The sequence below is a fragment of the Salvelinus fontinalis genome, chromosome 14 (assembly GCF_029448725.1).
Source record: "Salvelinus fontinalis isolate EN_2023a chromosome 14, ASM2944872v1, whole genome shotgun sequence".
NCBI lineage: Eukaryota > Metazoa > Chordata > Actinopteri > Salmoniformes > Salmonidae > Salvelinus > Salvelinus fontinalis.
The window spans coordinates 37,856,154-37,881,898 of NC_074678.1; the positions used below are offsets into that span (position 1 = coordinate 37,856,154).

General features: G+C 44.9%; 1 protein-coding gene across 1 annotated transcript in view; it reads left to right on the forward strand.

Moving 5' to 3' along the window:
* Positions 1-25,745, forward strand: part of ddah1 (dimethylarginine dimethylaminohydrolase 1) — a 148,809-nt gene that overhangs the window by 112,816 nt on the left and 10,248 nt on the right. The window contains exons 2-5 of the mRNA XM_055861633.1: positions 1,613-1,712; positions 2,784-2,857; positions 6,483-6,602; positions 16,290-16,433. Coding sequence (XP_055717608.1) covers positions 1,613-1,712; positions 2,784-2,857; positions 6,483-6,602; positions 16,290-16,433 — 438 coding nt within the window. The remainder of the gene's footprint in view (positions 1-1,612; positions 1,713-2,783; positions 2,858-6,482; positions 6,603-16,289; positions 16,434-25,745) is intronic.

Consider the following 25,745-nt stretch of genomic DNA (forward strand, 5'->3'; position numbering starts at 1 on the left):
ACACACACACACACACAGCTGACCCAGAGAATGCACCAGGAACACTTTGACTTAGAATGATTGTTTTTTAATCCTCCAACCCTTTTTAGGTTAGTGTTGGTCTCCTCTCCCTGTACCCCTCTTTCCAGAGTCGCGGCCTCATAAAAACTTTAACATACTTCCTGTGTTATGACTTCGTGGATCACTAAGATGATGTAATGATGATCTCTTGGACAGACTGTTTTGGTTTTACTGTCATGCTTCATAACAAGAACCTGGCTCTGCTGTCTGATCATCTGCCTTTTTAACGCTCGTATTTTACATGATATGTAATGATGATATCATCGTAATACCTTTCTGTGAATGAACGCTATTTGTTGGGCTGTGGGGCTACCCTCAGTATGTATATGATCCATATGATGTCATTGAGAGCTCTACTGTTGGTGTGTGTTGTAATGTAATCTCATTACCGTATAGCTCTTTGCATTACAGATTGATGGCATGCAGTGGATGCTCTGTGTGTGGGTCCCTATGTGCGTGTACCTGTGTCTTAACCATATGTGTGTCTCTCTGTGTCTTAACCATATGTGTCTCTCTCTGTGTCTTAACCATGTGTGTCTCTCTGTGTCTTAACCATATGTGTCTCTCTCTGTGTCTTAACCATATGTGTGTCTCTCTCTGTGTCTTAACCATGTGTGTCTCTCTCTGTCTTAACCATATGTGTCTCTCTCTGTGTCTTAACCATGTGTGTGTCTCTCTGTGTCTTAACCATATGTGTCTCTTTCTGTGTCTTAACCATGTGTGTCTCTCTGTGTCTTAACCATATGTGTCTCTCTCTGTGTCTTAACCATGTGTGTGTCTCTCTGTGTCTTAACCATATGTGTCTCTCTCTGTGTCTTAACCATATGTGTGTCTCTCTCTGTGTCTTAACCATGTGTGTCTCTCTCTCTGTCTTAACCATGTGTGTGTCTCTCTCTGTGTCTTAACCATGTGTGTCTCTCTCTCTGTCTTAACCATGTGTGTGTGTCTCTGTGTCTTAACCATGTGTGTCTCTCTCTGTGTCTTAACCATGTGTGTCTCTCTCTGTGTCTTAACCATGTGTGTCTCTCTCTGTGTCTTAACCATGTGTGTCTCTCTCTGTGTCTTAACCATGTGTGTCTCTCTCTGTGTCTTAACCATGTGTGTCTCTCTCTGTGTCTTAACCATGTGTGTCTCTCTCTGTGTCTTAACCATGTGTGTCTCTCTCTGTCTTAACCATGTGTGTCTCTCTGTGTGTCTTAACCATGTGTGTCACTCTCTGTGTCTTAACCATGTGTGTGTCTCTCTGTGTCTTAACCATGTGTGTCTCTCTCTGTGTCTTAACCATGTGTGTGTCTCTCTGTGTCTTAACCATGTGTGTGTCTCTCTGTGTCTTAACCATATGTGTGTCTCTCTGTGTCTTAACCATGCGTGTGTCTCTCTGTGTCTTAACATGTGTGTGTCCCTCTGTGTCTTAACCATGTGTGTGTGTCTCTGTGTCTTAACCATATGTGTCTGCCTGTGTCTTAACCATATGTGTCTGTCTGTGTCTTAACCATGTGTGTGTCTCTCTGTGTCTTAACCATGTGTCTCTCTGTGTCTTTGTGTTTTCTAGACAGCGGCCATACGGCAGACCCTGAAGGAGCTGGGCCTGAACATCGTTGACATGTCTGATGAGACCGCCACTCTGGACGGAGGGGACGTCCTCTTTACAGGTACACCACCATATCCCATCAATAAAACACCATTACCTGCCAAGGCCACTGCCACTACCATAATTGATCACTATGGAAACTGCTATATTCAGTGAACTAAATATTTATGACCACTTTATCATGCAAATGATATGACCTATCACCACACGGGTGTGAGTAAAAATTGTTCAGAATAGTTGTAATTCTGAATAGTCAAGTAGTTGATGTGACCTGAACTAAAATGGCAAATTACAAACTGACTGGCTGTCTGGTACCATTTTTATGCATGATTAAATATGGTTCTCTCAAATGGAAAAGATGCCTCCCCCACACACACACACACAAACACACATTTCATCAGCTGCCTTGTTCCACATCACAATAAACCTGATGAGAGCAGAGGTAGAGAAACCGAGGTCTTTATAATGTTCCCTCTGTACGTTCTGTATCAGTTGTTCTGCCCTGCCTGTGAATCTAGTGTGGTTCATTCTGTACGCTGTTTAGGGCTTGGAAAAAGCCCTAGAACACTTAATTGAGTTTCTAGACGTTGGCTCTCTCTCCGTGGTGTGTTCCTCCCATCTCATCCAGCTGAAATGGGTTTCACATGGCAGGCAGGGCTAGAAACATTTCCTCTTGGCAACGGCGTCGCTAATGGCTAATTTGTAAAAGCTCAGCAGCTACGCCCATTCGCTCTGCTCTGGAGTGGTGAGCAAAACGTTCAGGCCTGTAAGGGGTGCGTAACTGGTGGCAGAGAAGTCAGACGCAGGAGAGCAGAACTGGCTAATAACCAGAGCAGTTTAATATACCAAACCACCGGCATCCAGAATAACAACGTATGGGTACAAAACCCGTCGTGCACCAGACAACAATGTGCACAAGCACTTTGAACAGTGGGTTAAATACACAACACGTAATGAGGGAATGAAAACCAGGTGTGTGGGAAAACAAGACAAAAGAAATGGAAAATGAAAAATGGATCGGCGATGGCTAGAAGACCGGTGACGTCTCTTCCTCCTCTCTCTCTATCTGTTTATGCCTCTATTTTCTCTCACTCTCCATACTGACCACAGGTTGTCGTCTGTTTTTCCTCAGGTAGAGAATTCTTTGTGGGCCTTTCCAAACGGACCAATCAGAGAGGAGCTGAGATCCTGGCGGACGCGTTCAAGGTGAGTGAGAGCAGACTAGAGCAGTGCACCCTGGAATTATTCAGATTGACTTCCTGTGTCATCAAGCCACCATTAGTAAGGTAATCCTGGTCTCATTCAGGGGTCTCAAGGGCCACAGGGCATTCTAATCAGCTATTGATTAGGACATTGATTAGTTGGCAAACCTGGTGTATCAGGAATCTATGGTTAGTTAATGAGATGAATTGATTGAATTAGTACCAAAGAGAAACCAGAGAAAGCCTGCACATACTGTACTGAGATATTAGAGGACTGGAAGATCAGTGCATATACTCTAGGTAGATAGAGCTCTGGAGAAGAGGGTCATTCAACCCCAGTCTCCTTAACACACACACACACACACACAGTCAGAAGGCCTTTGCTGACTTGTAAGGTCATGGGGTCCTGGGGAGTTCAACCCCCAACAATAATCTGAATGTTTCTTACTGCCCTGTTTTTCTGCTCCTGTCTGTGACTAATTTAAATTCCACCATCGTATCTCTCTCAGCCTCTCACTTTTACTCATTATTCTTGATAAGTCGGGTCTTTTTCCCTACTATCGTTTTTCCTCCTTCCTTTATCACATTTAGAACCATTGAACAGCCTGTTCTGGTCAGGCCAGGATTAACCACAGATGTGAGTGAGAGGTTAGATCTCTTCTTCTCCTTTATGATCCTTGTTGAGTGGGGGAAACGGAGGGAGGGGAGGAGGTCAAAGTGCAGGGGAGACTAATGTACCAGGCTATTGTCTCCCATTCAGGGTCACAACACTGTACAGCATCAGTCAGACACCATAAAGACAACTTTCTCTAGAAAGGAATGAACATACATTACAATCAGCACAGCAGAACTTCTCACTCAAAATGTATCTCAAAGCTGAACACATCGCTGAGATTCCCCACAATATGATAAATTGTTATCATGTCTCTCACAATAAGCTCGGTGGAGGGCATTTGACTTCTGCTATCTCTTTGAATCACTGTTTGGGCTAAATTGTCTTTCCACTGATAAGGAATGACGACAGTTTGATTAAGTGGTCCACTTTGCTTTGCTTTGATTCATTCAAATGAACTCTGAGGGTTGAGTTAAGAGAGCAGGAAAGACTTTGGTGATGAGAGGAAGAGGACAATTTCACACATGATAAACTGTCAGGAAATGCAGTTCCTTGTTCCAGTCAGAGAGGAGATTTGCTTTCATCTAGGCTGACTCTTAAGCAAAAGTAGGTTAAAGTAAGTAACATTTAGTAAGTAAGTCAAATGAACTTTTCCCTTAATATGGACCAGGCCAGAGAAACAGGGGAAGGTATGATGTTTCAGATATGACATAGCAGTACATTGACACTCCATTGACACTCCATATAACATGTCCATTGGAATCAAACCCAAGAAGACAACGTACTCCAGAAGCTCACCACCCCTGGAACAGGGGACAATGTACTGCAACCATGGGGTAGTTATGGTATGTCAGAACAGAGCAAGATGCCACTCCACATCATCAGTCTCTGTCTGAGCAGCAGCAGTAGTCTGGTCCTCAGAAGTTAACTATGGACCAGGGAGCTCCCGACTAGAACTACAGCTATGACAGAGCAGAGCAGGATCACACCACATCATCAGTCTCTGTCTTAGCAGCAGCCAGGAAGCCGTATAGGAGTGACTGGCATGTGAGGCCAGAGGAACAGGCAGCTACGATTAAAACTATCCTACCAACGGGACATTCAAAACTGTAATATCTTAAGTTTCACCGAGACGTGGCTAAACAAGACATGGATAATATAGAGCTGGCTGGCTTCTCCGTGCATTGGCAGGACAGAGCAGCTATGTCTGGTAAGACGAAGGGTGGAGGTGTGCGTCTATTTGTCAAAGCTGCTGGTGCGTGATGTCTAATATTAAAGAAGTCTCAAAGTATTACTCGTCTGAGGTTGAATACCTTATGATAAGCTGTAGACCACACTATCTACCAAGAGAGTTCACATCTATATTATTCGCAGCCGTCTATTTACCACCACAAACTGATGCTGGCACTAAGACCGCACTCAATGAGCTGTATAAGGCCATAAGCAAACAAGAAAATGCTAATCCAGAAGCGGCGCTCCTAGTGGCCGGGGACTTTAATGCAGTCGAACTTAAATCAGTTTGACCTAATTTCTACTAGCATGTCACATGTGCAACCAGAGAGAAAAAAACAAAAAAAACTCTATACCACCTTTACTCCACACACAGAGACGCATACAAAGCTCTCTCTCGCCCTCCATTTGGCAAATCTGACCATAATTCTATCCTCCTGATTCCTGCTTACAAGTAAAACCTAAAGCAGGAAGTACCAGTGACTCGCTCAATATGGAAGTGGTCAGATGACACAGATGCTACAATACAGGACTGTTTTGCTAGCACAGACTGGAATATGTTCCGGGATTCATCCAATGGCATTGAGAAGTATACCACCTCAGTCACCAGCTTAATCAATAACTGCATCGACGACGTCGTCCCCACAGTGATTGTACGTATATATCGCAACCAGAAGCCATGGATTACAGGCAACATGTGCAGTGAGCTAAAGAACTATCATGGTCCAAACACACCAAGACAGTTGTGAAGAGGGCACGACAACACCTTTTCCCCCTCAGGAGACTGAAAAGATTTGGCATGGGTCCCCAGATCCTCCAAAAGCTCTACAGCTGCACCATCGAGAGCATCCTGACTGGTCGCATCACCGCCTGGTATGGTAACTGCTCGGCATCTGACTGTAAGGCGCTACAGACGGTAGTGCGGATGGCCCAGTACATCACTGGGGCCAATCTTCCTGACATCCAGGACCTATATACTAGGCGGTGTCAGAGGAAGGCCCAAAAAATTGTCAAAGACTCCAGTCACCCAAGTCATGGACTGTTCTCTCTGCTACCACAGGGGAAGCGGTACCGGAGCGCCAAGTCTAGGACCAAAAGGCTCCTTAACAGCGTCTACCCCCAAGCCGTAAGACTGCTGAACAATTAATCAAATGGCCACACGGACGATTTACATTGACCCCTCCCCCTTTGTTTTTACAGTGCTACTACTCGCTGTTTATCATCTATGCATAGTCACTTTACAAATTACTTCAACTAACCTGTATCCCCGCACATTCACTCTGTACCGGTACCCCTTGTATATAGCCTCGTTATTGTTATGTAATTTCCTTGTGTTACTTTCAGATTTTATGACATTCTTTTACTTTATTTTATTTAGTAAATATTTTCTTAACTCTATTTCTTGAACTGCATTGTTGGTTAAGGGCTTGTAAGTAAGCATTTCACGGTAAGGTCTACATCTGTTGTATTCGGCGCATGTGACAAATACAATTTGATTTGATTAGTAAGAGTGGTCCAAAAACCACCGCTGTAATTACAGACTGAGGGGAGGGGCCTGTGTCCTGGGGCTCCGGTGATCTCACCTCTCAGACTCTCAACTAATCAGTGGCCTAGGGCTTTGGTGAACTCATCTGTCAAACTCTCAACCAATGCCGGTTAGGTTACCTTTCCCACTGGGGTCTGTTTAGTCCAATTATTAGTGTGTGTAATGCAGTAGGGTTGTCGTGTGTTTGCAGGACAATGTCCACGGTCCCTGTAATGCAGTAGGGTTGTTGTGTGTTTGCAGGACTACGCTGTGTCCACCGTCCCTGTCACTGATGGTCTACACCTGAAGAGCTTCTGCAGCATGGGAGGACCAGGCCTCATCGTGATTGGCTCCAGCGAACCAGCCCAGAAAGCCCTAAAGGTATGAGTCACCAATGAGTCACCAACGGTCCCGTGTGGCTCAGTTGGTAGAGCATGGCGCTTGCAACGCCAGGGTTGTGGGTTCAATTCCCACGGGGGGACCAGGGTTCAATACCCACGGGGGGACCAGGATGAATATGTATGAACTTTCCAATTTGTAAGTCGCTCTGGATAAGAGCGTCTGCTAAATGACTTAAATGAAATGAATAAATGAATGAGCGTATGGGTCATGCAAGATAGGACTATGTTCTTACTTTCCTTTGCACCAACTCTTGTTATTACATTTAGTTTAATAGTGTTTGCAGAAAACATAATTGAAATATACTCTCCCATCCCATCCTCATGTATTTTTAAGCACGTCCAATAGAAAATGTCCATCACAATATTCTTTCCATTCTTATACAAACACAAAATGGTGAAAACATTACAGTGCTTACTATCTTTCTCCTTTCAGGAGCTTTGCAATTTATCCACCATCATGGCTTGACATTTACCCAATCATTTTGTGCTTGTGTTACAATTTGCATTTCAATCAAATATAAATGGAACACATAAAAATCTCTTAATGCACAGTTAAGTTTGCAATACCTAAACTTCTGATAGAAATTCTTCAAGAACTTAGTGGTAGGATTAGGTCTCTGTATTGAGGAGGGTTTTTTCAGGTGAGATCTCACACTTGATGCGCTGAATAACGGCTGTCATCTTGCCCTTGGCCATCATATTGAGATCATTTCGGAGTTCATATTACCCGACCTCATCTCACCTCTAAGTCATATAAAATCAAATCAAATGTTATTTGTCACATGCGCCGAATACAAACAAGTGAGGTAAGCATACTGCATTGAGAAGATGGCTGCTTCAGTGTAAAGCAGCAGTATAGTTGACAGGGAAGACAGGACATCGCACATGTTGACTCAGTACCATCACCTCACACACACCTCCAGATCACCCTCCCTCTCCCTGTGGTTTGATGCCTGCCTCTGACTGAAACTTCTACAAGCCTGCAGAAACCACATGATATCAATGTGATCTCCCTCTGATAAATGTATGTTCATAGGTAATCTACTGTGTAATCCCTGTTATACAATATTTAACCTCAATCTACATTTTTCTTGTGGGGACCTGGCGAAATATCCCCCATTTATCCAATTTTCCTTGTTTTACTATCCTTGTGAGGCTTTCTGGTAGTTAAAACAAAAACAAAACACAAGCACACACTCCCTATAGGGAATACAGATCTTTTTCGTTAAAGACGGGGAACAAACACAAACAGAAACACACTGACAGTGACATGTTGGTACTTAATACCATTCACGGAGGCTGCTGAAATAAATCTCTGCCTGTTATTTTCTGATGGACAGGCACACGGAATTCCCCATCGCCATGCCAGAAGACTGGCATGCACACACCACATCTAACTACAGACAGTAGTGGTGTACCTGCGGCTGGCATGCAACTCAGTGTCAACACACAGTACAGACGATTTGAAACCTCACAGACAAGACAACAAACGCACCCGAGACACACGCACCGGAGAGTTGACAGCCAGAAGTTCGCAGTCATAGGGTTCCTCCTCATCTGCCTACTCAGGGAGACGTCGCCCCCTACTGGCCCAGGGCTGCAGAGGATTGTAACACTGTCAGTAAACCATCTACATATGTCAACCACAGACAGACAGACTGACTGACAGACAGACAGACAGATGCATCTCTTTATGTGGATCCCCATTAGCTGCTACAATTGCATCAGCTCCTCTTCCTGTAGTCCACAAGTATTCTTATCAGTGAGATGTGTAAAGACTGCATAGGTTTAGTCCCCTATTTGCCCCCCTATGTTATCCTCATTTAACACACTAAGGCAAACATATCCACATACTAGTTAAATACACTGCTGATGAATTATTAGGTCATGGTGACGACTAACTAATACAACACACTTTTATTTGATACGGACTGGAGCCCCATTAAGATGCCATACTATTATCAAGCCCTGTTAATTAGCTACTGAAGAGAAAGAGAGAGCGAAGGGTCATTAGCATGAGTTAATGACAGTGTCTCACAGTGTTGTAATTACACATTACATCACCCCCTCTCCAACATGCAATTAGCTGTGGTTATAAAATACTTTAATGAATGTCTGAGATCAGATTGTCAATTAGGTAATGTTCTGCTCAGGGTGAAAGTGACTGGTGAATGTAGGTGTAATGAACGTAAAGGGGTGGTTGTGAATGCTATTGTAACGAATGCAAATGGGTTGCTATTGTTGTGAACTCTAATGAACTTAACGGGGTTGTTGTTGTGAACGTAGCTCTAATCTAATTATATTACATGCCTGCTGGCTGGATTCCCTTGGGATGAGCTTTTGTGAACGCACCCCTAATCTTGATATTGAAGTAGTGGTGATGAGATGAGCAGGGATAAGGTTAGTATGTGGTGTTGTCAACAGACCAAACTGGGAATTTGTTATTAGAGCAGGCTGTGACTCTATTGTCATGTCACCATGTCTGGCCTGATACTGAGTCATGGTTTGGATACAGTATGGACAGCCAGTGTGCGTGTTTGCGTGCGAGTGTCTGTGTGTGTGTGTGTCCTTGCGTGCATGTGTGTGTGCCTTGCATAGTCTGCAGTCATACTATGTTTAGCCCTCCCAAGCTGAGGACTGAGGACGTGGACCGGATGAATTCCATCAACTGAACGCACTCATAACAATCGTGGCTCTCCACTGCTATCACTGCCAAGCCTCAGCCGTGAAGTCATCTCCCACAAATACTCCCTCTCTTACTGAAATGCTCCTTCTCCCTCACCAAATTTTGCCTTTCCAGCTGGTCAGGGCTCCTTGTATTTCACGCTTCCAGGACTCCCTGACTGACTGGCCCACCACTGACCCCCCTAGGCCCGGACCCAGCCCTATACCCCAGACCTCAGGCCCAATACCCCAGCCCCATACCCCAGCTCCAGACCTAGACCTCAGGCCCTATACTCCAGCCCCAGGCCCAATATACCCAGCCTCTGGTCCAGCCTCTGGTCCAGCCTCCGGTCCAGCCTCCGGTCCAGCCTCTGGTCCAGCCTCTGGTCCAGCCACCAGTCCAGCCTCTAGTCCAGCCTCCAGTCCAGCCTCCGGTCCAGCCTCCGGTCCAGCCACTGGTCCAGCCGCCGGTCCAGCCTCCGGTCCAGCCTTCGGTCCAGCCTCTGGTCCAGCCTCTGGTCCAGCCTCTGGTCCAGCCTCCGGTCCAGCCTCCAGTTTAGCCTCTGGTCCAGCCTCCAGTCTAGCCTTTGGTCCAGCCTCTGGTCTAGCCTCTGGTCCAGCCTCTGGTCTAGCCTCTGGTCCAGTCTCTGGTCTAGCCTCTGGTCCAGCCTCCAGTCCAGTCTCTGGTCCAGCCTCTGGTCCAGCCACTGGCCTAATCAGATCACGAGGAGCAGCAGACCCCCTGAACACAGCACCGCCACCACTTGTGCCCCCGCATTCAGCTTCCTGATTAGACGCCGGCCTAAGCGTACAGGAATAAACACGGAACATTAGCCAATAACAGTCTGTTCTCTGGGAAGAAATGTGTGTCAAGGACCAATCAAAAATAATGACATCAACAGGAAACTATTAGAGTGTAATAGCCATTCCCCTGATCCCTGGACTGTTAGGATTTGGAAGACTTTTGGATAGGAACTGTTTTGTTTGTATGTTTTTGAAAACAACCATTGTCTACACGGGTCGGGGAAGATTATTGTGTGTGAACTGTGAACATTCCACATATTCTAAATGTGTTGCTGAAAATACACTGTGTACTAGTGACTAGAAGAAAGACATGCACTAATTCAATAAATAGTGTCAGTAGTTTTTGTTATGCCCCATTGTCTTACATCAGATAGCACAACTTTCATCTGCAGGGGGTTTGTAAGCTTGACAGTAGCGACAATATCTCTGTGGGCCGAGTTAAGCAAAGGGTGAATTGTGCCCAGGAGGACTGGTCTAACATCATTCAGCTGGTCTAACATCATTCAGGCATTGTTCATCATCAGTTCCGTCCTCGTTGTCCTGTTAGTCTTGCCTTTCCTACAGACTGCTTTTCTTGTATGTCTCCTAGGCTGGTCAGCCATTGTCATATCTGCTGGCTGGATTGTTCTAAGATGGCGTAGCAGTCAGACGTCTTTTGTCCTCGTCTTGTCGTGTTCCGTGTATATATCTTTTATATATTTTTCTTCGCATATATTTTTTCTATTTTTTCTAAAACTCAACTTCAAAACACTCTCCTGCAACCCACCTCACGCAATGTGGTGCGGATCTGTTTTTTATTAGTATTATTCACCTCAAATCCGGAATCCCCCAACAGAAGCTAGACAGCTCACTAGCTACTAGCTAGTAGTCAGCTAACCACTGCTAGCGGTCATCCCGGCTAGCTGAAGAGGACCATCAGCCACTCCTGGGCTACAATACCCGGACCCCTTCTACTGCCGGTAGATCCTTCATGACTGGACCTCTAGCCCTGCTCAATATGCCTTATCCTACCATTTAGTTCCACCTCCCACATATGCGGTGACATCACCTGGTTTAAATGTCTCTGGACAATATCTCTCTCATCATTACTCAATGCCTAGGTTTACCTCCAATGTACTCACATCCTACCATACCTTTGTCTGTACATTATGCCTTGAATCTATTCTCTCACGCCCAGAAACCTGCTCCTTTTACTCTCTGCTCTGAACGTACTAAACGACCAGTCCTGATAGCCTTTAACCGTACCCTCATCCTACTCCTTCTCTGTTCCTCTGGTAATGTAGAGGTTAATCCAGGTCCTGCAGTACCTAGCTCCACTCCCACTCCCCAGGTGCTCTCATTTGTCGACTTCTGTAACCGTAAAAGCCTTGGTTTCATGCATGTTAACATTAGAAGCCTCCCCCCTAAGTTTGTTTTATTCACTGCTTTAGCACACTCTGCCAACCCGGATGTCCTACCCGTGTCTGAATCCTGGCTTAGGAAGTCCACCAAAACCCTGAAATTTCCAACCCTAACTATAACATTTTCCGACAAGATAGAACTGCCAAAGGGGGGCGGTGTTGCAATCTACTGCAGAGATAGCCTGCAGAGTTCTATCTTAATATCCAGGTCTGTACCCAAACCAATCGAGCTTCTACTTTTAAAAATCCATCTTTCCAGAAACAAGTCTCTTACTGTTGTCGCTTGCTATAGACCACCCTCTGCCCCCAGCTGTGCCCTGGACACCATATGTGAATTGATTGCCCCCCCCCATCTATCTTCATCGCTCGTGCTCCTAGGTGACCTAAACTGTGATGTTTAACACCCCGGCCATCCTACAATCTAAGCTTGATGCACTCAATCTCACACAAATTATCAATGAACCCACCAGGTACAACCCCAAGTCCATAAACACGGGCACCCTCATAGATATCATTCTAACCAACTTGCCCTCCAAATACACCTTTGCTGTTTTCAGCCAAGATCTCAGCGATCACTGCCTCATTGCCTGTATCCGTAATGGGTCTGCGGTCAAACGACCTCCACTCATCACTGTCAAACGCTCCCTGAAACACTTCAGCGAGCAGGCCTTTCTAATCGACCTGGCCCGGGTATCCTGGAAGGATATTGACCTCATCCCGTCAGTAGAGGATGCCTAGTTATTCTTTAATAGATCCTCCCTCACCATCTTAAATAAGCATGCTCCATTCAAAAAATGTAGAACCAGGAATAGATATATCCCTTGGTTCACTCCAGACCTGTCTGCCCTTGACCAACACAAAAACATCCTGTGGCGTTCTGCATTAGCATTGAATGGCCCCCATGATATGCAACTTTTCAGGGAAGTTAGGAACAAATATACACAGGCAGTTAGGAAAGCAAAGGCTAGCTTTTTCAAGCAGAAATGTGCATCCTGTAGCACAAACTCAAATAAGTTCTGGCACACTCTTCTCTGTGACTGGGACTCTCTTCTCTGTAAACATCAATGATGTCGCTCTTGCTGCTGGTGATTCGTTGATCCACCTCTATGCAGACGACACCATTCTGTATACCTCTGGCCCTTCTTTGGACACTATGTTAACTAACCTCCAGATGAGCTTCAATGCCATACAACTCTCCTTCCGTGGCCTCCAACTGCTCTTAAATGCAAGTAAAACTAAATGCATGCTCTTCAACCGATAGCTGCCGGCACCTGCCCGCCTGTCCAGCATCACTACTCTGGACGGATCTGACTTAGAATATGTGGACAACTACAAATACCTAGGTGTTTGGTTAGACTGTAAACTCTCCTTCCAGACTCACATTAAACATCTCCAATACAAAATTAAATCTAGAATCGGCTTCCTATTTCGCAAACAAAGCATCCTTCACTCACGCTGCCAAACATACCCTTGTAAAACTGCCCATCCTACCGATTCTCGACTTCGGCGATGTAATTTACAAAATAGCCTCCAACACTCTACTCAACAAATTGGATGCAGTCTATCACAGTGCCATCCGTTTTGTCACCAAAGCCCCATATACTACCCACCACTGCGACCTGTACGCTCTCATTGGCTGGCCCTCGCTTCATACTCGTCGCCAAACCCACTGGCTCCAGGTCATCTACAAGTCTCTGCTAGGTAAAGCCCCACCTTATCTCAGCTCACTGGTCACCATAGCAGCACCCACTTGTAGCACGCGCTCCAGCAGGTATATCTCGCTGGTCACTCCCAAAGCCAATTCTTCCTTTGGCCCCCTCTCCTTCCAGTTCTCTGCTGCCAATGACTGGAACAAACTGCAAAAATCACTTAAGTTGGAGACTCTTTCCTCCCTCACTAGCTTTAAGCACCAGCTGTCAGAGCAGCTCACATATCACTGCACCTGTACATAGATCATCTGTAAATAACCCATCCAATCTACCTCATCTCCATACTGTATTTATTTATTTATCTTGCTCCTTTGCATCCCAGTATCTCTACTTGCACATTCATCTTCTGCACATTCTACCATTCCAGTGTTTAATTGCTATATTGTAACTACTTCGCCACCATGGCTTATTTATTGCCTTACCTCTCTTATCCTACCTCATTTGCACATGCTGTAAATAGATTTTTTTCTACTGTATTATTGATTGTATGTTTGTTTATTTAATTTGTAACTCTGTGTTGTTGTATGTGTCGAACTGCTTTGCTTTATCTTGGCCAGGTCGCAGTTGCAAACGAGAACTTGTTCTCAACTAGCCTACCTGGTTAAATAAAGGTGAAATAAATATAAATAAAAAATATCGGCACCCAGAATGGGTCGGTGTCCAATATGGATTTGAGAGAAGAGAAAATGACCATTTTAAAACTGACTTAGTGAAGGCTGATCAGTATGGTGTGACAGTCTCTCACTCCAGGCAGACAGCTAATCCTCCTGTATGTAAAAGAGAGCGTTCGCGGTCACGCACATAGACATGTTTTCATTTAGGACCACTGCGATGACGCAACACACCAGACATGACCCGAGGTGTTAATGGTTACTCTGTCCCCCAGTCGGGCCCAGCCGGGCAGAGCCGGCCACGCTCTAGACTAGCAGATCTGGGAGACACACCCACTCAAACACCATACACTTTGCACGCACACACACACACACACACACACACACACACACACACACACACACACACACACACACACTCTCTCTCTGTCTCTAACACACACACATATACACTCACACACACACACATGCAGCAGTCAAACCAAGGGTAGAGTGGAATGTGTGAACAGGTCGAGCCACAAAGCCCATTGTTCACATTATAAACCACAGAGACACATAGAGCACTGTGAGGGGTTGATAGATTTATCATGGATTAACACCACAAACACTCATCTAACCCTAACTCTCCTCACTCACACACACAGACACACAATTCTAACCCTAACTCTCCTCACTCACACACACAGACACACAATGTTAACCCTAACTCTCCTCACTCACACACACAGACACACAATTCTAACCCTAACTCTCCTCACTCACACACACAGACACACACACAGACACACAATTCTAACCCTAACTCTCCTCACTCACACACACACAGACACACAATTCTAACCCTAACTCTCCTCACTCACACACACACATAGACACACAATTCTAACCCTAACTTTCCTCACTCACACACACAGAGACACACACACAGACACACAATTCTAACCCTAACTCTCCTCACTCACACACACAGAGACACACACACAGAGACACAATTCTGACCCTAACTCTACTCACGCACACACACAGAGACACACACACAGACACACAATTCTAACCCTAACTTTCCTCACTCACACACACAGAGACACACACACAGACACACAATTCTGACCCTAACTCTACTCACGCACACACACAGAGACACACACACAGAGACACAATTCTAACCCTAACTCTACTCACGCACACACACAGAGACACACACACAGACACACAATTCTAACCCTAACTTTCCTCACTCACACACACAGAGACACACACACAGAGACACAATTCTGACCCTAACTCTCCTCACTCACACACACAGAGACACACACACAGAGACACAATTCTAACCCTAACTCTCCTCACTCACACACACAGAGACACACACCCAGAGACACACACAGACACACAATTCTAACCCTAACTCTACTCACGCACACACACATAGACACACACACACAGACACACAATTCTAACCCTAACTCTCCTCAAACACACACACAGAGACACACACACAGACACACAATTCTAACCCTAACTCTCCTCAAACACACACACAGAGACACACACACAGAGACACAATTCTAACCCTAACTCTCCTCAAACACACACACAGAGACACACACACAGACACACAATTCTAACCCTAACTCTCCTCAAACACACACACAGAGACACACACACAGAGACACACACAGAGAGACACACACACAGACACACAATTCTAACCCTAACTCTCCTCAAACACACACACACGCCAGCTCAACCTTTCTCTCTCTGCATGATATAAAAAAGGAGAGCAGAGCAGAAGGGATGAGAGGAGGGAGAAGAGATGACAGGATGGACAAAAAAGTTGAGTGGAAAGGAGAGTATGACAGGAGGAGGATCTGACCCTGGTTAAATCAACTTTTCTTATCCTGGGGGAGATCTCATGCTCCACTTGTGAAAATACCTTTTTAATGTTGTTTGGTTTACTTTCATTCTCCTTCCTCCTACTTCTCTAAGGCATTCACAGATGTTCAGGTCGTAAACATTTTGGAGACACACACACACACACACACCTGCTCTGCATGCAGGTCATAACATCCTCATTGCTCCTTCTCCCCCCAGCCCCGACTCGGCAGATTACATCAATTACATGACATCTGCTGTGAAAGAATGTCAGTCAGTCTGTCTGCCCCTGTCTGTGTTCTCCATCAAGGCTCAGTCGCCCAGATAGACGTTTGGAGGTTAGAACTTGAGCAGGCAGGAACAGCAGGGTCTGGTTCTATTTTGCCCGGCACCAATATGCTCCCTACCCTTCCCCCTTGGATCTAACCCTTACTTGTTTGCCTGGAAAGGTATAGCAGTGTAGTGGTGGAGCTCCCACCATATTCCTTACACCTTACAGATCTACAAACACCAGAGGGTTTATAAGGAGTATAGGAGGGAATTTGGACCGTGGTGCTGTGTCCCTCATAGCTTACCATCCATCTGTCTTCCTTTGTGTCTATAGATCATGCAGCAGATGAGTGACCATCGTTATGACAAGCTGACAGTGCCTGATGACATTGCAGCCAACACCATCTACATGAACCTCCCTGGCAAAGGCCATGTGCTGTTACACTGCACCCCAGAGGAGTTCCCAGAGAGTGCCAAGGTGAGCAAACACACACACACACACACACATACGTACAGTATACACACATATTCACATGCACACATTCACTAACACACACACACACACACACACACATACGTACAGTATACACACATTCACTAACACACACACATACGTACAGTATACACACATTCACTAACACACACACACATACGTACAGTATACACACATTCACTAACACACACACACATACGTACAGTATACACACACATTCACTAACACACACAGCCTGTGACTGTTGGACATCAGCTCGTATGGAAGCAGTGAATGTTATTGTCTCTGTAGCGGTAAGGCATCGTTGAGGATGAGCCATGTCATTTACATTCCTCAGTGTCACTACACAGTAACTCACTCTGAGCTCCTGATTACCACATCACCAACACCCTGCAATCTGCACAGACAGCCCCAACACCTCAAATGTACTCTGTGGTTAAAACCCAAACTTGAACATTTATTTTTAGTACAAACCGTTTATTGAAATATGTCTCTTTTGGATTTGGAACCGTTGTCCAATTTCCAAAGGCTTACTATTATATTTTCCTTGAGGATTGGCTGAAGGGAAATTCAAGCCAAACATGATAAAATCAGAGTGACTGCCTCTCTTTCCTGTATCAGACCACTGTGGGGACGTGTATATTCATATGTGTCCTGGATGGAAACTTGGGACACTTTCTGCCTCTGAACACCAGCTGTGTGATGAAGAATCATTCATGTAGAGGTGTTGGAATCCCAATCATCTCTGTGTGTCAGAACACAGGGATACATCTCTGTGTGTCAGATTGTAGGGATACATCTCTGTGTGTCAGAACATAGGGATACATCTCTGTGTGTCAGAACACAGGGATACATCTCTGTGTGTCAGATTGTAGGGATACATCTCTGTGTGTCAGAACACAGGGATACATCTCTGTGTGTCAGAACATTGGGATACATCTCTGTGTGTCAGATTGTAGGGATACATCTCTGTGTGTCAGATTGTAGGGATACATCTCTGTGTGTCAGAACACAGGGATACATCTCTGTGTGTCAGATTGTAGGGATACATCTCTGTGTGTCAGATTGTAGGGATACATCTCTGTGTGTCAGAACACAGGGATACATCTCTGTGTGTCAGAACATAGGGATACATCTCTGTGTGTCAGATTGTAGGGATACATCTCTGTGTGTCAGAACACAGGGATACATCTCTGTGTGTCAGAACATAGGGATACATCTCTGTGTGTCAGAACATAGGGATACATCTCTGTGTGTCAGATTGTAGGGATACATCTCTGTGTGTCAGAACATAGGGATACATCTCTGTGTGTCAGAACATAGGGATACATCTCTGTGTGTCAGAACACAGGGATACATCTCTGTGTGTCAGAACATAGGGATACATCTTTGTGTGTCAGATTGTAGGGATACATCTCTGTGTGTCAGAACATAGGGATACATCTCTGTGTGTCAGAACATAGGGATACATCTCTGTGTGTCAGAACACAGGGATACATCTCTGTGTGTCAGATTGTAGGGATACATCTCTGTGTGTCAGAACACAGGGATACATCTCTGTGTGTCAGAACACAGGGATACATCTCTGTGTGTCAGAACACAGGGATACATCTCTGTGTGTCAGAACACAGGGATACATCTCTGTGTGTCAGAACACAGGGATACATCTCTGTGTGTCAGATTGTAGGGATACATCTCTGTGTGTCAGAACATAGGGATACATCTCTGTGTGTCAGAACATAGGGATACATCTCTGTGTGTCAGAACACAGGGATACATCTCTGTGTGTCAGAACATAGGGATACATCTCTGTGTGTCAGAACATAGGGATACATCTCTGTGTGTCAGAACATAGGGATACATCTCTGTGTGTCAGAACATAGGGATACATCTCTGTGTGTCAGAACATAGGGATACATCTCTGTGTGTCAGAACATAGGGATACATCTCTGTGTGTCAGATTGTAGGGATACATCTCTGTGTGTCAGAACACAGGGATACATCTCTGTGTGTCAGAACATAGGGATACATCTCTGTGTGTCAGAACATAGGGATACATCTCTGTATGTCAGATTGTAGGGATACATCTCTGTGTGTCAGAACACAGGGATACATCTCTGTGTGTCAGAACACAGGGATACATCTCTGTGTGTCAGATTGTAGGGATACATCTCTGTGTGTCAGAACATAGGGATACATCTCTGTGTGTCAGAACATAGGGATACATCTCTGTGTGTCAGATTGTAGGGATACATCTCTGTGTGTCAGAACACAGGGATACATCTCTGTGTGTCAGAACATAGGGATACATCTCTGTGTGTCAGAACATAGGGATACATCTCTGTGTGTCAGATTGTAGGGATACATCTCTGTGTGTCAGAACATAGGGATACATCTCTGTGTGTCAGAACATAGGGATACATCTCTGTGTGTCAGAACACAGGGATACATCTCTGTGTGTCAGAACATAGGGATACATCTCTGTGTGTCAGATTGTAGGGATACATCTCTGTGTGTCAGAACATAGGGATACATCTCTGTGTGTCAGAACATAGGGATACATCTCTGTGTGTCAGAACACAGGGATACATCTCTGTGTGTCAGATTGTAGGGATACATCTCTGTGTGTCAGAACACAGGGATACATCTCTGTGTGTCAGAACACAGGGATACATCTCTGTGTGTCAGAACACAGGGATACATCTCTGTGTGTCAGAACACAGGGATACATCTCTGTGTGTCAGAACACAGGGATACATCTCTGTGTGTCAGATTGTAGGGATACATCTCTGTGTGTCAGAACATAGGGATACATCTCTGTGTGTCAGAACATAGGGATACATCTCTGTGTGTCAGAACACAGGGATACATCTCTGTGTGTCAGAACATAGGGATACATCTCTGTGTGTCAGAACATAGGGATACATCTCTGTGTGTCAGAACATAGGGATACATCTCTGTGTGTCAGAACATAGGGATACATCTCTGTGTGTCAGAACATAGGGATACATCTCTGTGTGTCAGAACATAGGGATACATCTCTGTGTGTCAGATTGTAGGGATACATCTCTGTGTGTCAGAACACAGGGATACATCTCTGTGTGTCAGAACATAGGGATACATCTCTGTGTGTCAGAACATAGGGATACATCTCTGTGTGTCAGATTGTAGGGATACATCTCTGTGTGTCAGATTGTAGGGATACATCTCTGTGTGTCAGAACACAGGGATACATCTCTGTGTGTCAGAACACAGGGATACATCTCTGTGTGTCAGATTGTAGGGATACATCTCTGTGTGTCAGAACATAGGGATACATCTCTGTGTGTCAGAACATAGGGATACATCTCTGTGTATCAGAACATAGGGATACATCTCTGTGTGTCAGATTGTAGGGATACATCTCTGTGTGTCAGAACATAGGGATACATCTCTGTGTGTCAGAACATAGGGATACATCTCTGTGTGTCAGATTGTAGGGATACATCTCTGTGTGTCAGAACATAGGGATACATCTCTGTGTGTCAGATTGTAGGGATACATCTCTGTGTGTCAGAACATAGGGATACATCTCTGTGTGTCAGATTGTAGGGATACATCTCTGTGTGTCAGAACACAGGGATACATCTCTGTGTGTCAGAACACAGGGATACATCTCTGTGTGTCAGATTGTAGGGATACATCTCTGTGTGTCAGAACATAGGGATACATCTCTGTGTGTCAGAACACAGGGATACATCTCTGTGTGTCAGAACATAGGGATACATCTCTGTGTGTCAGAACATAGGGATACATCTCTGTGTGTCAGAACACAGGGATACATCTCTGTGTGTCAGAACATAGGGATACATCTCTGTGTGTCAGAACACAGGGATACATCTCTGTGTGTCAGAACATAGGGATACATCTCTGTGTGTCAGAACATAGGGATACATCTCTGTGTGTCAGAACACAGGGATACATCTCTGTGTGTCAGAACACAGGGATACATCTCTGTGTGTCAGAACATAGGGATACATCTCTGTGTGTCAGAACACAGGGATACATCTCTGTGTGTCAGATTGTAGGGATACATCTCTGTGTGTCAGATTGTAGGGATACATCTCTGTGTGTCAGAACACAAGGATACATCTCTGTGTGTCAGAACATAGGGATACATCTCTGTGTGTCAGATTGTAGGGATACATCTCTGTGTGTCAGAACATAGGGATACATCTCTGTGTGTCAGAACACAGGGATACATCTCTGTGTGTCAGATTGTAGGGATACATCTCTGTGTGTCAGAACATAGGGATACATCTCTGTGTGTCAGAACATAGGGATACATCTCTGTGTGTCAGAACACAGGGATACATCTCTGTGTGTCAGAACATAGGGATACATCTCTGTGTGTCAGAACACAGGGATACATCTCTGTGTGTCAGATTGTAGGGATACATCTCTGTGTGTCAGAACATAGGGATACATCTCTGTGTGTCAGATTGTAGGGATACATCTCTGTGTGTCAGAACACAGGGATACATCTCTATGTGTCAGATTGTAGGGATACATCTCTGTGTGTCAGAACATAGGGATACATCTCTGTGTGTCAGATTGTAGGGATACATCTCTGTGTGTCAGAACACAGGGATACATCTCTGTGTGTCAGAACATAGGGATACATCTCTGTGTGTCAGAACATAGGGATACATCTCTGTGTATCAGATTGTAGGGATACATCTCTGTGTGTCAGAACATAGGGATACATCTCTGTGTGTCAGATTGTAGGGATACATCTCTGTGTGTCAGAACACAGGGATACATCTCTGTGTGTCAGATTGTAGGGATACATCTCTGTGTGTAAGAACACAGGGATACATCTCTGTGTGTCAGATTGTAGGGATACATCTCTGTGTGTCAGATTGTAGGGATACATCTCTGTGTGTCAGATTGTAGGGATACATCTCTGTGTGTCAGAACACAGGGATACATCTCTGTGTGTCAGAACACAGGGATACATCTCTGTGTGTCAGAACACAGGGATACATCTCTGTGTGTCAGATTGTAGGGATACATCTCTGTGTGTCAGATTGTAGGGATACATCTCTGTGTGTCAGAACACAGGGATACATCTCTGTGTGTCAGATTGTAGGGATACATCTCTGTGTGTCAGAACATAGGGATACATCTCTGTGTGTCAGAACACAGGGATACATCTCTGTGTGTCAGAACATAGGGATACATCTCTGTGTGTCAGAACATAGGGATACATCTCTGTGTGTCAGAACACAGGGATACATCTCTGTGTGTCAGAACATAGGGATACATCTCTGTGTGTCAGAACACAGGGATACATCTCTGTGTGTCAGATTGTAGGGATACATCTCTGTGTGTCAGATTGTAGGGATACATCTCTGTGTGTCAGAACACAAGGATACATCTCTGTGTGTCAGAACATAGGGATACATCTCTGTGTGTCAGATTGTAGGGATACATCTCTGTGTGTCAGAACATAGGGATACATCTCTGTGTGTCAGAACACAGGGATACATCTCTGTGTGTCAGATTGTAGGGATACATCTCTGTGTGTCAGAACATAGGGATACATCTCTGTGTGTCAGAACATAGGGATACATCTCTGTGTGTCAGAACACAGGGATACATCTCTGTGTGTCAGAACATAGGGATACATCTCTGTGTGTAAGAACACAGGGATACATCTCTGTGTGTCAGATTGTAGGGATACATCTCTGTGTGTCAGATTGTAGGGATACATCTCTGTGTGTCAGATTGTAGGGATACATCTCTGTGTGTCAGAACACAGGGATACATCTCTGTGTGTCAGAACACAGGGATACATCTCTGTGTGTCAGAACACAGGGATACATCTCTGTGTGTCAGATTGTAGGGATACATCTCTGTGTGTCAGATTGTAGGGATACATCTCTGTGTGTCAGAACACAGGGATACATCTCTGTGTGTCAGATTGTAGGGATACATCTCTGTGTGTCAGAACATAGGGATACATCTCTGTGTGTCAGAACACAGGGATACATCTCTGTGTGTCAGAACATAGGGATACATCTCTGTGTGTCAGAACATAGGGATACATCTCTGTGTGTCAGAACACAGGGATACATCTCTGTGTGTCAGAACATAGGGATACATCTCTGTGTGTCAGAACACAGGGATACATCTCTGTGTGTCAGATTGTAGGGATTCATCTCTGTGTGTCAGATTGTAGGGATACATCTCTGTGTGTCAGAACACAAGGATACATCTCTGTGTGTCAGAACATAGGGATACATCTCTGTGTGTCAGATTGTAGGGATACATCTCTGTGTGTCAGAACATAGGGATACATCTCTGTGTGTCAGAACACAGGGATACATCTCTGTGTGTCAGATTGTAGGGATACATCTCTGTGTGTCAGAACATAGGGATACATCTCTGTGTGTCAGAACATAGGGATACATCTCTGTGTGTCAGAACACAGGGATACATCTCTGTGTGTCAGAACATAGGGATACATCTCTGTGTGTCAGAACACAGGGATACATCTCTGTGTGTCAGATTGTAGGGATACATCTCTGTGTGTCAGAACATAGGGATACATCTCTGTGTGTCAGATTGTAGGGATACATCTCTGTGTGTCAGAACACAGGGATACATCTCTATGTGTCAGATTGTAGGGATACATCTCTGTGTGTCAGAACATAGGGATACATCTCTGTGTGTCAGATTGTAGGGATACATCTCTGTGTGTCAGAACACAGGGATACATCTCTGTGTGTCAGAACATAGGGATACATCTCTGTGTGTCAGAACATAGGGATACATCTCTGTGTGTCAGATTGTAGGGATACATCTCTGTGTGTCAGAACATAGGGATACATCTCTGTGTGTCAGATTGTAGGGATACATCTCTGTGTGTCAGAACACAGGGATACATCTCTGTGTGTCAGATTGTAGGGATACATCTCTGTGTGTAAGAACACAGGGATACATCTCTGTGTGTCAGATTGTAGGGATACATCTCTGTGTGTCAGATTGTAGGGATACATCTCTGTGTGTCAGATTGTAGGGATACATCTCTGTGTGTCAGAACACAGGGATACATCTCTGTGTGTCAGAACACAGGGATACATCTCTGTGTGTCAGAACACAGGGATACATCTCTGTGTGTCAGAACACAGGGATACATCTCTGTGTGTCAGATTGTAGGGATACATCTCTGTGTGTCAGATTGTAGGGATACATCTCTGTGTGTCAGAACACAGGGATACATCTCTGTGTGTCAGATTGTAGGGATACATCTCTGTGTGTCAGAACATAGGGATACATCTCTGTGTGTCAGAACACAGGGATACATCTCTGTGTGTCAGATTGTAGGGATACATCTCTGTGTGTCAGATTGTAGGGATACATCTCTGTGTGTCAGAACATAGGGATACATCTCTGTGTGTCAGAACACAGGGATACATCTCTGTGTGTCAGAACACAGGGATACATCTCTGTGTGTCAGATTGTAGGGATACATCTCTGTGTGTCAGATTGTAGGGATACATCTCTGTGTGTCAGAACACAGGGATACATCTCTGTGTGTCAGAACACAGGGATACATCTCTGTGTGTCAGATTGTAGGGATACATCTCTGTGTGTCAGATTGTAGGGATACATCTCTGTGTGTCAGAACACAGGGATACATCTCTGTGTGTCAGAACATAGGGATACATCTCTGTGTGTCAGATTGTAGGGATACATCTCTGTGTGTCAGAACATAGGGATACATCTCTGTGTGTCAGAACATAGGGATACGTCTCTGTGTGTCAGAACACAGGGATACATCTCTGTGTGTCAGAACACAGGGATACATCTCTGTGTGTCAGAACACAGGGATACATCTCTGTGTGTCAGAACACAGGGATACATCTCTGTGTGTCAGATTGTAGGGATACATCTCTGTGTGTCAGATTGTAGGGATACATCTCTGTGTGTCAGAACACAGGGATACATCTCTGTGTGTCAGAACACAGGGATACATCTCTGTGTGTCAGATTGTAGGGATACATCTCTGTGTGTCAGAACACAGGGATACATCTCTGTGTGTCAGAACACAGGGATACATCTCTGTGTGTCAGATTGTAGGGATACATCTCTGTGTGTCAGAACACAGGGATACATCTCTGTGTGTCAGAACACAGGGATACATCTCTGTGTGTCAGAACACAGGGATACATCTCTGTGTGTCAGATTGTAGGGATACATCTCTGTGTGTCAGAACACAGGGATACATCTCTGTGTGTCAGAACACAGGGATACATCTCTCTGTGTCAGAACACAGGGATACATCTCTCTGTGTCAGAACACAGGGATACATCTCTGTGTGTCAGAACACAGGGATACATCTCTGTGTGTCAGATCACAGGGATACATCTCTGTGTGTCAGATTGTAGGGATACATCTCTGTGTGTCAGAACACAGGGATACATCTCTGTGTGTCAGAACATAGGGATACATCTCTGTGTGTCAGATTGTAGGGATACATCTCTGTGTGTCAGAACACAGGGATACATCTCTGTGTGTCAGAACACAGGGATACATCTCTGTGTGTCAGATTGTAGGGATACATCTCTGTGTGTCAGAACACAGGGATACATCTCTGTGTGTCAGAACACAGGGATACATCTCTGTGTGTCAGATTGTAGGGATACATCTCTGTGTGTCAGAACACAGGGATACATCTCTGTGTGTCAGAACACAGGGATACATCTCTCTGTGTCAGAACACAGGGATACATCTCTGTGTGTCAGAACACAGGGATACATCTCTGTGTGTCAGAACACAGGGATACATCTCTGTGTGTCAGAACACAGGGATACATCTCTGTGTGTCAGATTGTAGGGATACATCTCTGTGTGTCAGAACACAGGGATGCATCTCTGTGTGTCAGAACATAGGGATACATCTCTGTGTGTCAGAACACAGGGATACATCTCTGTGTGTCAGATTGTAGGGATACATCTCTGTGTGTCAGAACACAGGGATACATCTCTGTGTGTCAGAACATAGGGATACATCTCTGTGTGTCAGAACACAGGGATACATCTCTGTGTGTCAGATTGTAGGGATACATCTCTGTGTGTCAGAACACAGGGATACATCTCTGTGTGTCAGAACACAGGGATACATCTCTGTGTATCAGAACATAGGGATACATCTCTGTGTGTCAGAACACAGGGATACATCTCTGTGTCAGAACATAGGGATACATCTCTGTGTGTCAGAACATAGGGATACATCTCTGTGTGTCAGAAC